General features: G+C 42.2%; 2 protein-coding genes across 2 annotated transcripts; both read right to left on the minus strand.

Annotated features, from left to right (window-relative positions):
* Window positions 1–1,028: 1,028 nt before the first annotated feature.
* On the minus strand, window positions 1,029–5,413 carry LOC120666912 (GDP-L-galactose phosphorylase 1-like). The gene is made up of 8 exons (XM_039946899.1): window positions 5,258–5,413; window positions 4,027–4,462; window positions 3,501–3,613; window positions 3,362–3,421; window positions 2,415–2,639; window positions 2,126–2,308; window positions 1,465–1,722; window positions 1,029–1,374 (listed from the first exon to the last, which is right to left on the minus strand). The coding sequence occupies exons 2-8, from the start codon at window positions 4,097–4,099 to the stop codon at window positions 1,177–1,179; spliced, it is 1,110 nt and encodes a 369-aa protein (XP_039802833.1). The 5' UTR covers window positions 4,100–4,462; window positions 5,258–5,413; the 3' UTR covers window positions 1,029–1,176.
* A 617-nt stretch (window positions 5,414–6,030) lies between these two features.
* Window positions 6,031–10,043, minus strand: LOC120666911 (WPP domain-associated protein-like). Its single transcript, XM_039946898.1, has 5 exons — window positions 9,590–10,043; window positions 7,524–8,953; window positions 7,161–7,287; window positions 6,752–6,853; window positions 6,031–6,664 (listed from the first exon to the last, which is right to left on the minus strand). The coding sequence occupies exons 1-5, from the start codon at window positions 9,605–9,607 to the stop codon at window positions 6,611–6,613; spliced, it is 1,731 nt and encodes a 576-aa protein (XP_039802832.1). The 5' UTR covers window positions 9,608–10,043; the 3' UTR covers window positions 6,031–6,610.
* Between the last annotated feature and the right edge of the window lie 2,495 nt (window positions 10,044–12,538).

Raw genomic sequence — 12,538 nt, forward strand, 5'->3', positions numbered from 1 at the left:
GCGAGCACCATGAGGCTTCCTACTAAGCAGCGCGAGCCGAATTTTTGTCAGATTTCAGAATGCGTCCCATATGATCTGGAAGGTAGCTTCTTGATCAACCTTCCCTTCCCTTTGTTCTCTGTTTACCTCAATACATGGCAGCTGTGAAGGTGTTACCTGCATTGTGCCTCACCTTGCTGCTCATGGTACGCCTCCTGACCCCAAGTAAGTCCATCCGCAGACCGAGATAGCTCAATTAAACAACACATCGAACGCCAAAGAACAAGATTAATTGCTTGCAAGCTATCTGATTCTTTTTTTTGGTAGTAAACGAAACTAAGTTGCAACCATGGATGACAACCTTTCTTTTTCCCTTTCCTTTTGCAGTCTTTGGGAGGAAGGAGGTGTGCGACGAGTGGCTGAGCGACACATACCATATGCTGCTCCTGTGCAGCAGCAGGATATGCAACGAGCACTGCATCGGCGAGGGCGCCACCAGGGGGAAATGCGGCTTGCTCATCGTCAGATCCTTTTGCTTCTGCACCAAAGAATGCGACTGAATCCAGGGACCTCAGCTGTAATGGTCACTGATGAATAAGAGCACAAGGTTGTGATCCAAGGTGGTTGCTCGGACACTCTGATCAATCAATAAAGCCTTTCGCCAAAATATGTGCATTCAACTTTTCAAGTCACTCTTGTGAGGTTGAAGGGAGAAATACATGATATCCCTGTTGTGTTTTGACTTTTGAACCGTGGTTACAAATGTTTAGTTGAGCTTTGTTTTCGCGAGACCGAACACACATTTTCAACAAAAAGGAAGTTTCAACGTGGACAGGAAAAACTCATCAGCGAAGAAGGTACACGTATTGCCTTATTCTGCTCTCCGGTTCAGGAAATGCGGCTGCATCTTGCAAGAGCAGCAGCAGGGCATGCAACACGTTTTGCAAATGTCAATGTAGAAGAGATATTGATCCGGATCCGTGAGTCACCAGCAATCAACAAAGTGCTACGCACAGGTTTCCAATGGATTCGCATCAGAAACAGCAAGCTTTTTTTTTAAGGAAAACAGCAAACTTTATTGATCAATCCTGATGTTCAGACATAATTCCACAGTGATTATATAGACAAACTGCTAAACACAACAAATGAAGCGGCTCACAGACATTGTTTCTCTCTGCAGTTACATTCTGCATGAGCTTACTTAACAAGATCATGGGCAATAGCACAACAAAGATGCTTCAGGTCTTCAAAGGCGCTGTCTTGGAGTGATACAGAGGCCATTCTCTTCGAGATTTCAGTCTCGGAAGCATTGTCGAATTCAAACTTGGTGCGGTAAATGAAGTAGCCACCACACTCCCAGGTAGACAGAGAGCAGCCAGTAACCAGATTTTTAACCTTTAACCAAAGATTAGATACATGTTTCCATTACTTGGTAACTGAGACAAAATTTTCTTAGGAATGAAACAAACGTTTAATAAATTTCACCTGTGGAAACAAGAAAACCTTTGTGCCATTGTTGGAAATCAGCAGGCTGTATGCAGTAGTGTTGTCATGCAGAGAAAAACATATTTCACAGACAACATTGACAAGTGCTTTAAGGTTGTTGCTGGTGAACACAAGAGCTTTTAGGGGGTAGCCAACTGTTTCAGACACAATGATGTCTGATCTGTCATTTCCACCATATTCATAGACCACGACAGTGGAGGCAGACTCCACTGGCAGAGGGTTTGCAAAGTAGCAAGCCTGCAAGATTTGATAATATAGGACATTTGATTCTCTTCAACCATATAATGCACCCAGCAAAACAGGTGTTTCTACCATATCAAGCCAACCTTAATAAAGAATTTGTCTACTCAAAGATTATTTATTATAATAGAATATCAAAAAATCAGGGCTTGAATATGTCAACCTGCCTTATGAAACATGACACATGGTAGAATTAAAAAAAAAGGTGCTACAAAGGGCAGACATAAATATTATGGTACAAACTGCATAGCAATGATTTAATACTTGGTGAAAAGTTTATACTGCCAAACAGCTCAAAACTTACCTCTACGAAATCAGGAATGTATTTTGACATGTGATAAGTCAACACATAGATGAAATAAAGTGAATGTTATATGCACTGGAAATAGGCAAATGTTACCTGAAAAAACATGTGATCTGACACTACATGTGTTCCACTGTCAAAGAAAACCCTGAAGGCCGCATTATTTACTTCAGAGGCAATCTTTGCAGCCAGTCCAAACATCCTTTTGTCCCAATAGCAAGATAGTTGGTTAATTGCAGCTGGGAACAAGAAGATATGACCATATTCAATAGGATATGCCTTCAGGGAGAAAATGCCCATCAGAAGGGAACAAGTGCAATTTAGATGCCAACAAGCAAACAGCAAGAGAGGGTAGGTAATTATTTTGAGCAACACTAAAACATACATTTGCAATCAGGAGTAATCCATCCTTCGGTGGTGATGCCGAAGGAGCAACCTCAGGTCTATCATTCTCTCCTTGCGCAACGCACAAAAGCAACCCCTCATAACTCTTCATACTATTTGCCTTCAAGCATCTGAAGGACTCAAAAATCTTGTTGTATTCCTTCAGCGAAAATGAATTCCATTTATTGTTCAGCTGACCCACAAAATTAATTCCACCTTCGATGACCTGTACAATTGTCAATGCTATATATCACAAATATGTTTGGTAGTTAGCCAGCTTAAATTTTCAAAATTGCAATGTGCTTCAAAGATGTGGAAAGTGGTAACCACTTGTTGGTTTATTCCCTGTATTTAAATTCTTAGCACCCTATTTTCCTTCAGCCAACACACCCTTCCCAGCCTATCTACCCACAAACTCAACCACTGGCCGCCTGCTGTAGCCAATTCTAGGTTTAGTTCGCGTATAGGATTTGCAAATAGGCCATTTTGTCAGAATACCTCAGGTGCCAGTATATATGCCTTATTGCTTATGGAATTAAGTGTAAAATTGTAGAATAATCTCTATAAGAAGCCACCAGCAGTGGCGATGGAAGTGCTGGAAGGAGAGATAATAATCTGAGTAATTCTAAAGTGCAATGACATTAGAAGCGTAAGCAAGAGAAAGATAATTCCAGCATATGGTGTGTGAAAGTATGGTAATGATATTAGGTTGCTACCATGCCACTGTGATGATGACGTGGCCAGAACACTGCTACTCTGCAACGAACTGGTAATTCACATCTGGGGTGGGACGGGTAGTGGGGTGAAAGGTGTTAACTATCACTAAATGTTAAAAAAAGCAGCCTAATGTTACATACTGCAAACTGATGTGAACAAACAATCACCATTTAAGCAGTTCCCTAAAGTCTTAATGATGGAAGAAAAGAACAAAACTTTTATTTGGATGACCTTAAGTTGGCAAGCTGTAACATCATAGTCCAAGTGGCCCTTCCAAGCAAAATTATCCCACTGGCACAAAGAAAAATCACGGATTACAAGTGGTGCTATGAAATTCAAAAAATTGTGCGAACTCTTGGATTTACAAAACCTGAGAAAGAAGGATTGTATCAAGCAAGCTTGGGCCCTGTTCAGGACATGCAGTGCTTTTAAGGTCATCATTTCCATGTTCTGCACCAAGATGATAAAGATGTGTCTTCACACCTGAGGATGCAAAGAAGAGTTTAGGGACTAACAGCACTACAAAAAGAAAACTAAATATCTGATGTTATTCTGAATGTAAATACCAGTGAGATAATAGCTGATTTGGTTCTGCGAAATTGTTTAGGTGTTGTATTTCAAACCAACCTTTTGAGAATCATGTGGGCACATATAGTGAACTGAAACTGTACAATAACTAAGAGCTCCAACCCGTGAACATAGAGTTTTACTAGAAAAGAATAAGTTAATCAGTTCATAAAAGCTTACATTTTTTGGAATTCTAGTTTATTTCCAGTGCAATGACAAATGGAAGTGTGGTTTTATTACAGCAAAAGTTGAAATTTTCAATTCTAATATTAAAAACGGAAAATCAGTAATAAATGCGATAGAACCATTTGAAAGCAACTGTTGCTCACCTTCAGATTGATCCAGATGAGTGCTCTTGCTCAGAAACGAGTATTCATCTTCTACCTTGGTGGCCGACACCATAGTTATGATGCTTAATATACGTAACACTAACTGAATATCTACAATACTAGCAATCCTAATTCAGGCTTCAGCGGCACCACCGCCGGCAAGGTAGGTCAAATCAGAAGGATGCCCCCCTGCAGATGGGAGGGCACCACGACCACCGTGAAAAGAAGGGGAGGCAAGTAGAAACTTAGGAAAGCACTGAGCACATTGTCGTCCCCTTCTTAGTGTAGTACGGGATCCTATCCTTGGAGCCGTGGTTGATGTTTTGAAGCCAGCCCTATTGGACCAGCTATCCACCTTTGCAAATCCAACTTGTTCTTCTTAAGGAGATTCCAAACCGTGCTTGGATCGTAATCGCAGCATCTTTTCCCAGACAATCTGAACATGAGCCAAATTTCAGTCAAAAGATTCAAAAATTTTTTTTGAAAAGAAGAGATTCAAATTAGTAGAGGTCTCAAGTAAGTACATAATGCGAGAGCATTAGTACATCTCCCAACTTTTCATGATTTGCAGAGAACCAACAATAATATATGTATAAACAAAGTTCACAACCAGAACAAGTCGGAAAGTAGAGAGTAGACTGAGGAACATGTTTGACGCCAACAAGCACAACATTCTCCTAGAATAAGTATAAAACATTTAAAAGACAGTAGATTGTACATATGTTTTTTGTCACGAATAATATGGCACATGCACACCTTCTCACTCTTCCAAGCTGGTAACACGAACTGTGTTGCTCGCTCCATGCACAAACAAGCCGCCTAAAATCAAAAGCTTTCAACCCAAACACATGCCGATAACACACGCGTGATCAGGATTTTGCCCGTAAATATCCACGATCAGAATATCCGCTCCAAAACACCCAAAGGAGTGACCCCCCCCCCCATTCCACGCCCTCCATCACTAGAAATTCCATAACACCAACACCCTGAATCGGACCACTCCCGCCCATCCACCACCAACACGGCAGCAATGAGCAATCCCCTCCAACAGCCCTTCGATTCGACACTACCACCCCATCCATCACCAAGAAACAATGCATGCAAGCGGCGGAATCGAGAGGAAGAGAAATCACCAAACCCAGACTTCGCTACTCGCTAGGGGGAAGGAGCCAATCGCAAGAGAGAGAGATTGCAAGATATCGAAGCAGATCAAAGAGGGAGAAATCTGTACCGAGAGGGCGAGGCGTCGGCTGGGCGCGTCCTGTCCAAGAGAGGAGGAGATGGTGGGGTGGGGGAGAGGGATGAGTCTTCCCTGACGTTGGTCCTCCTGACATTGGGTCAACAGTTTCCGGGGGAGAGACGTGTGGCCCGTGGGGAGGGTTGGAGACGAACGCCTGCGTGCTGCGGGAAAAAGTGGTGGTGAATTGGCACTTGGCTTCTCCGAAAACCGGTCAGATCCACCCGGTTGAACCGTTGACTTGACTCGTTTTCCTTTCAACTAAAACTGGGAATGCAATTTTAAGACTGTGGTTCGTATTTTTAAATATCACAATTCCCACGGTCCAACATACATGTTATGGTGATACCCATATCAAAGATGATGTATGTATTATTGTTCTTCTGGAGTTGACAAGCATACTGTTTCTTTACATTGTAAAAAAGGTACCCTGTTACCTCTAGTGAATGGAAGCATCGATTTTTTGTAATTTATAAAATATATTTTAAAAAAGGTTTGTATTTCCTGAAGTCAAACCACGTGCCACTTCATTTCTCTTACTTTTTTTTTCTTCAAAAAAAAGATTATAATGCTGGTACTAGTTACAATATATTTATTTCTTTGCATCTATGCAAAAAGAGGGTCAAGAGTTTATGCTCGCTGAGTAGTGAACCAAATAAGAAATATGATACTATTGGAATCTGCAATTTTTTGGTCAATGTTTTGTTAAACTCTTTTACTGCCTAAAATGAAAGGCAGCGCTCCTGCCTTTTTGCTTCAGAAAAGTGTTATGGTCTTCTTCCACCAAACAAAGAATCTTCATATATTTTGAACTGCAACTGTTACAAGTAAATTTTCACTACCCAATACAAGTATACAGCATAGGATCATAAAAGCTACACTCATCGAATAAACTATCAGCCAGATGCAACCTAATTAAAACTGTAATTGCTACAAATACATACATTACTACAACCCATACAAGTATCAAAATCTAGAGTGGCCGAGTAAATCATCGCTCACTTGCATCCTAAAACTGCAATGACACGAATCAACCTTTTGAATTTACAATCTGAACCCAACTTTAACTGCACACTAACACAAATGAAGCTAACAAAGATGAAGCCGGTTACTCTAGCAATTGAATGGTCATGGCTACCTTTTCTTTTAACTGGAGTCATGGCTATGTTTTCTTATAACTGGAGTGATGGCTACTTGGACTGCACAAATATCCTAAGTTAGTAACCTTCTTTGCTGTAAGTCAATACAATATGTTCTCCCACAACACATTGTATCAGAGATTAGATTTTGCTCAAGTGTTTGCATGGACATGAAATTTGTCAAGATTTTCCCTAGAGTGGCACGGTGCTAAATATTTTCTCCTTTCAACACCTTCTGCACAAGCACCAAAATCTCTGTAACCTGGAAGCATAGTAGAAAAGGTTACATCTTGTGAAATCTTAATTGCAAGAGACACGTATTGCTTTATATATTGAGTATCTTTCTTACCCCAGGGTAATGTTTCAAAACTGGAGAATAATGGTCAAGTGCCATATAGATTTTTCCCAGGACACTTAGAAGGGTGTCAACCTCATCGCCAAGTACATCAACCTGAATTACATACAATGGGTAAAGAAATCAGATACTCTCTTTTTACGTGGAAAAAATAGCATAACTAAGAGTATACGCAATCTAGAGCCACAGGTGTTTTTTTCCTTTATGACAGCAGATAAGCATGCACAGATATTCCTTGCTAAATCATCATTTTTTCACGTTTAACATCAATAAAAGCAATTGTCGTGCTTGGAATTTATTAACCATGAACCTAATGTTTCTTTACGCAACTTTTGTGTACTATGGTAAATGAAACTTAGCAGCATAAAAAAAGAATGAAAGAAACTTTGTAAACAAGACTAACCTCAGCTTCTGCTTTCCGAAGATTTGAACATTTAATCTCAATTATTTGCTTATACCAGAATTCTTTTTTCCGCAAGGCAGCAACTTGCTGCACCAGTGGGTTAAACTGACCAATTATACTAGTCAACCTGCACAGAATTTTTTTAAAAATAAAATGAACGCTTGAATGATATGAACTGAAATATAGAAAAATATAAGCACAGGAAGCTACTCTGCAGCAACATGCAAATGCTTAAAATATATTAAGTGATTAGTTAATATGCTGTTGTCAAGAGAGACAACGAGCCTAGCTGAGCAAGTGTGGTCCTAGATAAAAACAAGAAACAATAGAGAAAAGTGAAAGAATATTAGTTAACTTACATACCTGGTTTCATTTCTTTTCATAGTTTCTGCTAATCTGCTTTCAAAATCACTATATGCTTTTGACAACTTCTCCATACTGGCAAGATCAGATTCCCCTGTCTGTCCCCCATAACTGCCAATGCTTTGTGCTGGTGTTTTCTTCATTTCCTGGATGGTGGCCTCAAGTGAGGCATTCTGTTCTTTGGCTTCCTCCAAAGCAATAGACATAGAAGTTAAGTTTTCAGTCAGCTCAAGTACTTCTTGCTTGCATACTTGGATTTGCTGCATAGCCTCATACAAACATCTTTTCATTGAGTTATATTCGCTCTTTGTCTCTAATATCAGCAGTTCTTGTTCACAGACTTTCTCCTTAAACATCAAAAGCTCATCATTAACCAAGTTGACTTGGTCATGATGCTGTATTATTGACCCTGCAATTGATACCAGTTGATTATTTTCATACTTGAGCTTTTGTCTATCTTCATATATAATACTCAGCTGATCTTCTTTTTCATTAAGCAACTCTTTGAGGAAAGATCCCTCCTGATTCATATCATAAATCTGATTCTCGTAATCATCAAAAACTTCCCTAAATATTGATGAGTCCAACAAATTGTTCAAGTGTTTTTCAATCCTTAAATCTTCAAGTTCAGCCCTAACCTTCTCAAAATTATTCAAGAGTTTTGCCTCTGACAGTGAGTGCTGAGCTACTTGGCTCTTTGCATCGGGTACTTGCGAACAGAGGTGCTTAACCTCATTTCTTTTATCAACCAGCAAACCTCGGAGACAATTATTTTCATGAAGTAACATACCGATCCTGTCCTTCAATCTGCACATCATCTCATTCTCCTTACAGTCAAAACAAGAACTCTCTTTTCTCATGGTTATCTCACCCAGCTTGGAAATGGTCTGGAGCAACTTCGATTTGATGAACTCAAGCTCTATCTCTTTCTTAAGAGGCAACGAAGCTTTAGCTTTCGCATATTCCCTTTTCACCCTGAACAGCTCTTCCGTCTTCTGATGCAGCTCAGATTCATGCTGCCTTCGCAGTTTTAGCCATTCCGACTTGAGAAAATTTGTGATTTCTTCGCTTTGCATGTGCTTCAGGAGAGAAAAATCTGGGATGTCAAGCATAACATCGCTTGTATCAGTAGCTTTCTCTGTTACAGGAGGCTCATTATCATCTTTCATCTTCACAATGATTCGGTCTTCTAGACTACAGTGGGATTGGTAAGGATGTATACCAGATTCCGAACTTACTACAGCATTCAAAATACAGCGAAGCTCATCTTGCAGCACCGCAATCTCAGAAACCTTTTGTGTCCAGTTCCTGTTCAGAGTGCTGATACAGTTCTGATGCTCCCATAATTTCATTTCAAAGTCCCGTTGCAAACTGCAAACGTAGTTCTGAATCATGATGTTAGAGATCTCCTTTTGCAGTTCATACTCCAACTGGAAAAAAAAATTCGACCACCTGAGTTAGTCTAATTAGTGTAAGATCATTTCTCAAACAAGCAAAGACATAGCAGAAGGTAATGCAGAATTCAGTGAATTCATCCTTCGAAATTCCAAGAAACCACGTATAACTGTTAGAAACAACGATGCTCCTATGAGAACGAAGAGCAGCTAGCAGACCTAATACATGAGAAGGTTGCAAAATTGTTGTGTAAACTGTGTGAACTAGCAATTTAAAGGTGAAATTCTTCTACCAAAAAGCAGACACTGCCATGCCAAGTCCCAATCGATGTAGACCAAATTTACCCCAAGCCCCAAACCCACGTCCCACAGTCGTTTGCCGCGACAAGAAGCAAGAGTCGCACACAAAAATTTATCTCCCTTAAGCAATTGCGACTTCACCTCCAGTAAGACAGTAAAGCCAGGTCATGGAATTGACACAAAAAGTAAACGAATGAATTGGAGTACTGGAGCATTCCTACAAATTCCTCTCCGTTCCTACCGCACCAAATCCAGAACCAAACCAAAATTCTAACCAGACAACGAGAAACAGACCAATTCCTGCGCCCCGGCTACATAGAGCCCTGGAGGCATGGGGAAGCATTAGAACGGAAGAAGAGATGGTGGACTCACGGGGTCGGCCGCCTCCATCTCGCCGGACGGAGGCGGATTACACTTACGCGCCCAGGCCAGGCGAGGCCCTCTGCTCCTCCTTCAACCGCCACGAACGCCGCGCAGCGAACCACACGGCGACAGAGACTCCTCCGCTCCCGCGGTCCCGCCCTCGCTGTCGCTCCGGTTCCGAGGTGGCGAGGGGCGCGGGAAAGCGAGAGCAGGCGCGGCGCGGCGAGATTCAAGCTAAAGGCGAATCCTTTTCCCTGGAAAGGCGCCTCCTTTTCGCTGCGCCTTGTCTCCCTCCGCTGCTGCTGCTGCTTAATTGGGCAATCATCGAAGCCAAAAACAACTGCAAGCGCCGTGCTTAATTGGAACTGGAATCGGCGCCAAGCAACTGCTCCTTCCTGCGTGCGTGGAGAGAGGGAGGAGCCGAGGAGGAGTGGTGGTTGCTGGTCTGGCGTGGGGCGTGGGCTCACATGGGAGGGAAGCGGACAGGCTGGAAGACGGCGACGCTGACAGGGAGGCGCGGCGTCTCCTTTGGGGTTGGGGACGGCGCCTAGCTCTAGCTGGTTGGAAGTTGGAACGGTTTGTCCGGGGTGCCACGGCGTCGTTGCGGTCGCTGGCGGCTGGCTTTACTCCGGCGGTCAGCCGGCGGACACGGGTACCCCGCTTGGCCGCTTCCTCGCCCCGTCACCCGCTCCACTGCTTCGGGCATCGTGCCAACGGGACAAGAAAAGTATTTTCCCCACGTTTCAACCTTTCTTTCAAAAAACTATTTCTAAAATGGAATGCGAGGAAAAGTACAGAAGAAAACAATTACTAATATGACCGTACTACTTAGTCGTACTGTACATGTGCTAGGATTTGGAGGTTAAAGCTCCGTTTGGATGTAAATAGAATGAAAGTGCTAAACTTCAGCAATAGCTCCTTCAACGAGAGTGTTACTAGGATGTGTTAAATTTTAGCTAAAATTTAAAAAAAATAGCAAATTTTAACATGTGTATAAATGCTAATATATGCTAAAGTTTAGTCCTCATCCAAACATGACCTAATTCTAGGATTTTGTACTCCGTGGACGAGAAAAAAAATTCAGAGACCATCTATGAGATTCAGCGTGTAATTGACGGCTATACTAATGGTCATGTAAGGTTGTAGCTAATGACCGAGTTGATCACTGCACTGCACCTATTGTGATTGATTCACATGTTACAGCTAAGCTGAAGCGCAACTTTTATTACAAGATCAAAGGAACAAACAACCGAATTAAACGCACGTCGTGTGCTAACTAAAAAAATATGTCGAGACTGAATGGAAAAGGACGAGAGCAAAATCCAGTCCTTTATTATAGGGAAAATTCGATTCATGCCACCACAACTCCGTGAAATTAGGTGTCATGGCATGATTTTCAACATGAGATCCAATTTCAAGAAATTGGAGTGGCATGGATCCAACTGACCCTTTATTATAGTAGTGGAGTATATACTACTCAATAAATAACAACAGACATGATCTTTGAGTGCGTTTAATCAAAAAAGAATGATGTAGTGTAAACGAGCTAAGTGGAGACGCATTGTTGCCGCGGGCAACACAGCCACGAGCCGGGAGATTGGGCCGTTGCTACTCTCGTCTCTCCTAGTGCGGCTCGTGGATTTGCTCTGGATGTTCAGGGCGTGCCACCTGGCTTGATCTGCAGCCAGGAAGAGGTGAGTGATGACGCTTCTGTCACCTGCTTTCCCTACGTCATACAAGATAAAGAGTTAAATTCCTGCCGATCGCTCGGATCGGCAAACTGTGAGCCCCGCTGCCCCATATCGGCACAAAACAGCCGATCCGAAAGCGTTCGAGGGCATATCGGCACGTATGCCGATTGTAGATGCGATCGATAAATAAAAGCTTGTAAATCGTATCTATAAAGGATAAAACCTGCTCCGGAATATGATATAAACAGATCTACCTATCCAGATCGGTTCTTGCTACGTACGACATAGAACGATCTAAGTATACGTGAGCATAACCAGGATTTCCAAAAAAATCCATCCACACAGATAGATCCAATCTAAGACATATCGGACAGGGTGATCGGTACACGTTAACCCATCGGCAGGTCGTATGCACGTGTTGCAGCGCACGTCGTGGATTGTAACAAACGGCTAGGCAACGCGTTCCGATCCAAAACCAAGAACGAAAAGGATCTTACAAATCCAGATGAAATGAGTAAAAACCACGGTAAAAGACACTCGCTTTATAAACATCGAGTAGATCCAAACCACGACCGTTACAGCTCTCACCGCTATATAGGAACGTCCCGTCCGCGAGTCAGGCCAGATGAGCGTGATAGAGAATATCTAACACACCATAGGAATCGTCCAACGCATTTACCGAGGCCAGATATAGCAGATATTAAACAAATCCTTATTGATTAAGGACGAATGGTAACAGATCGAATTCGCTAAACGAAACAAAGCAAGGCATCATCCCTGTACGAATCGGCTCTATGACACGCTGTGTGAATAGGAAACTAGCCGATTCCATGCACAAGGATGACACATCGAATGTAACAATAAAGCATGATCGATCTACTAAAACCATGCTGCAAACACCGGGATAAGTAGCAGATCTCGCCATCAAAAACGCTTCAGCACGAGATCTACCAAGGAAACGAGGCATTGAGCCGTGATGCTCTAAGGAAGATCCTTAGAGCCGCATGGCGCTTACCTCAAGGTTAACCTTAATGCGATTAGGGCTGGCAATGAGCCGAGAGAGTTGGAGACAACCGCTGGTGTGAGAACGTTTGCCGTCAATCTTTATTCATCTGGTATAGATACATATTTATAGTCCATAGACTTGACAAACAAGCTATCAAAACCCTAACTTAAACGAACTCTATCTTAGTAAATTACAGATAAAGGAGCCCATCGGCTCCCGTCATGGACCGTAATCGCCACTTCCTTGGACGATCCGCATCGG

The sequence above is a fragment of the Panicum virgatum genome, chromosome 3N (genome assembly GCF_016808335.1).
Source record: "Panicum virgatum strain AP13 chromosome 3N, P.virgatum_v5, whole genome shotgun sequence".
Lineage (NCBI taxonomy): Eukaryota > Viridiplantae > Streptophyta > Magnoliopsida > Poales > Poaceae > Panicum > Panicum virgatum.

Excerpts from the sequence above, each read along its gene's own strand:
- LOC120666912 (XM_039946899.1), bottom strand. The coding sequence starts at position 4,099 with ATGGTGTCGGCCACCAAGGTAGAAGATGAATACTCGTTTCTGAGCAAG. Across the intron at positions 3,422-3,500 it reads ATACAATCCTTCTTTCTCAG|TGGGATAATTTTGCTTGGAA; the intron begins GTTTTGTAAATC and ends TCTTTGTGCCAG. Across the intron at positions 2,640-3,361 it reads TTACAGCTTGCCAACTTAAG|GTCATCGAAGGTGGAATTAA; the intron begins GTCATCCAAATA and ends ACAATTGTACAG.
- LOC120666911 (XM_039946898.1), bottom strand. Across the intron at positions 7,288-7,523 it reads ATGAAAAGAAATGAAACCAG|GTTGACTAGTATAATTGGTC; the intron begins GTATGTAAGTTA and ends AATTCTGTGCAG. Across the intron at positions 6,854-7,160 it reads TTCGGAAAGCAGAAGCTGAG|GTTGATGTACTTGGCGATGA; the intron begins GTTAGTCTTGTT and ends TATGTAATTCAG.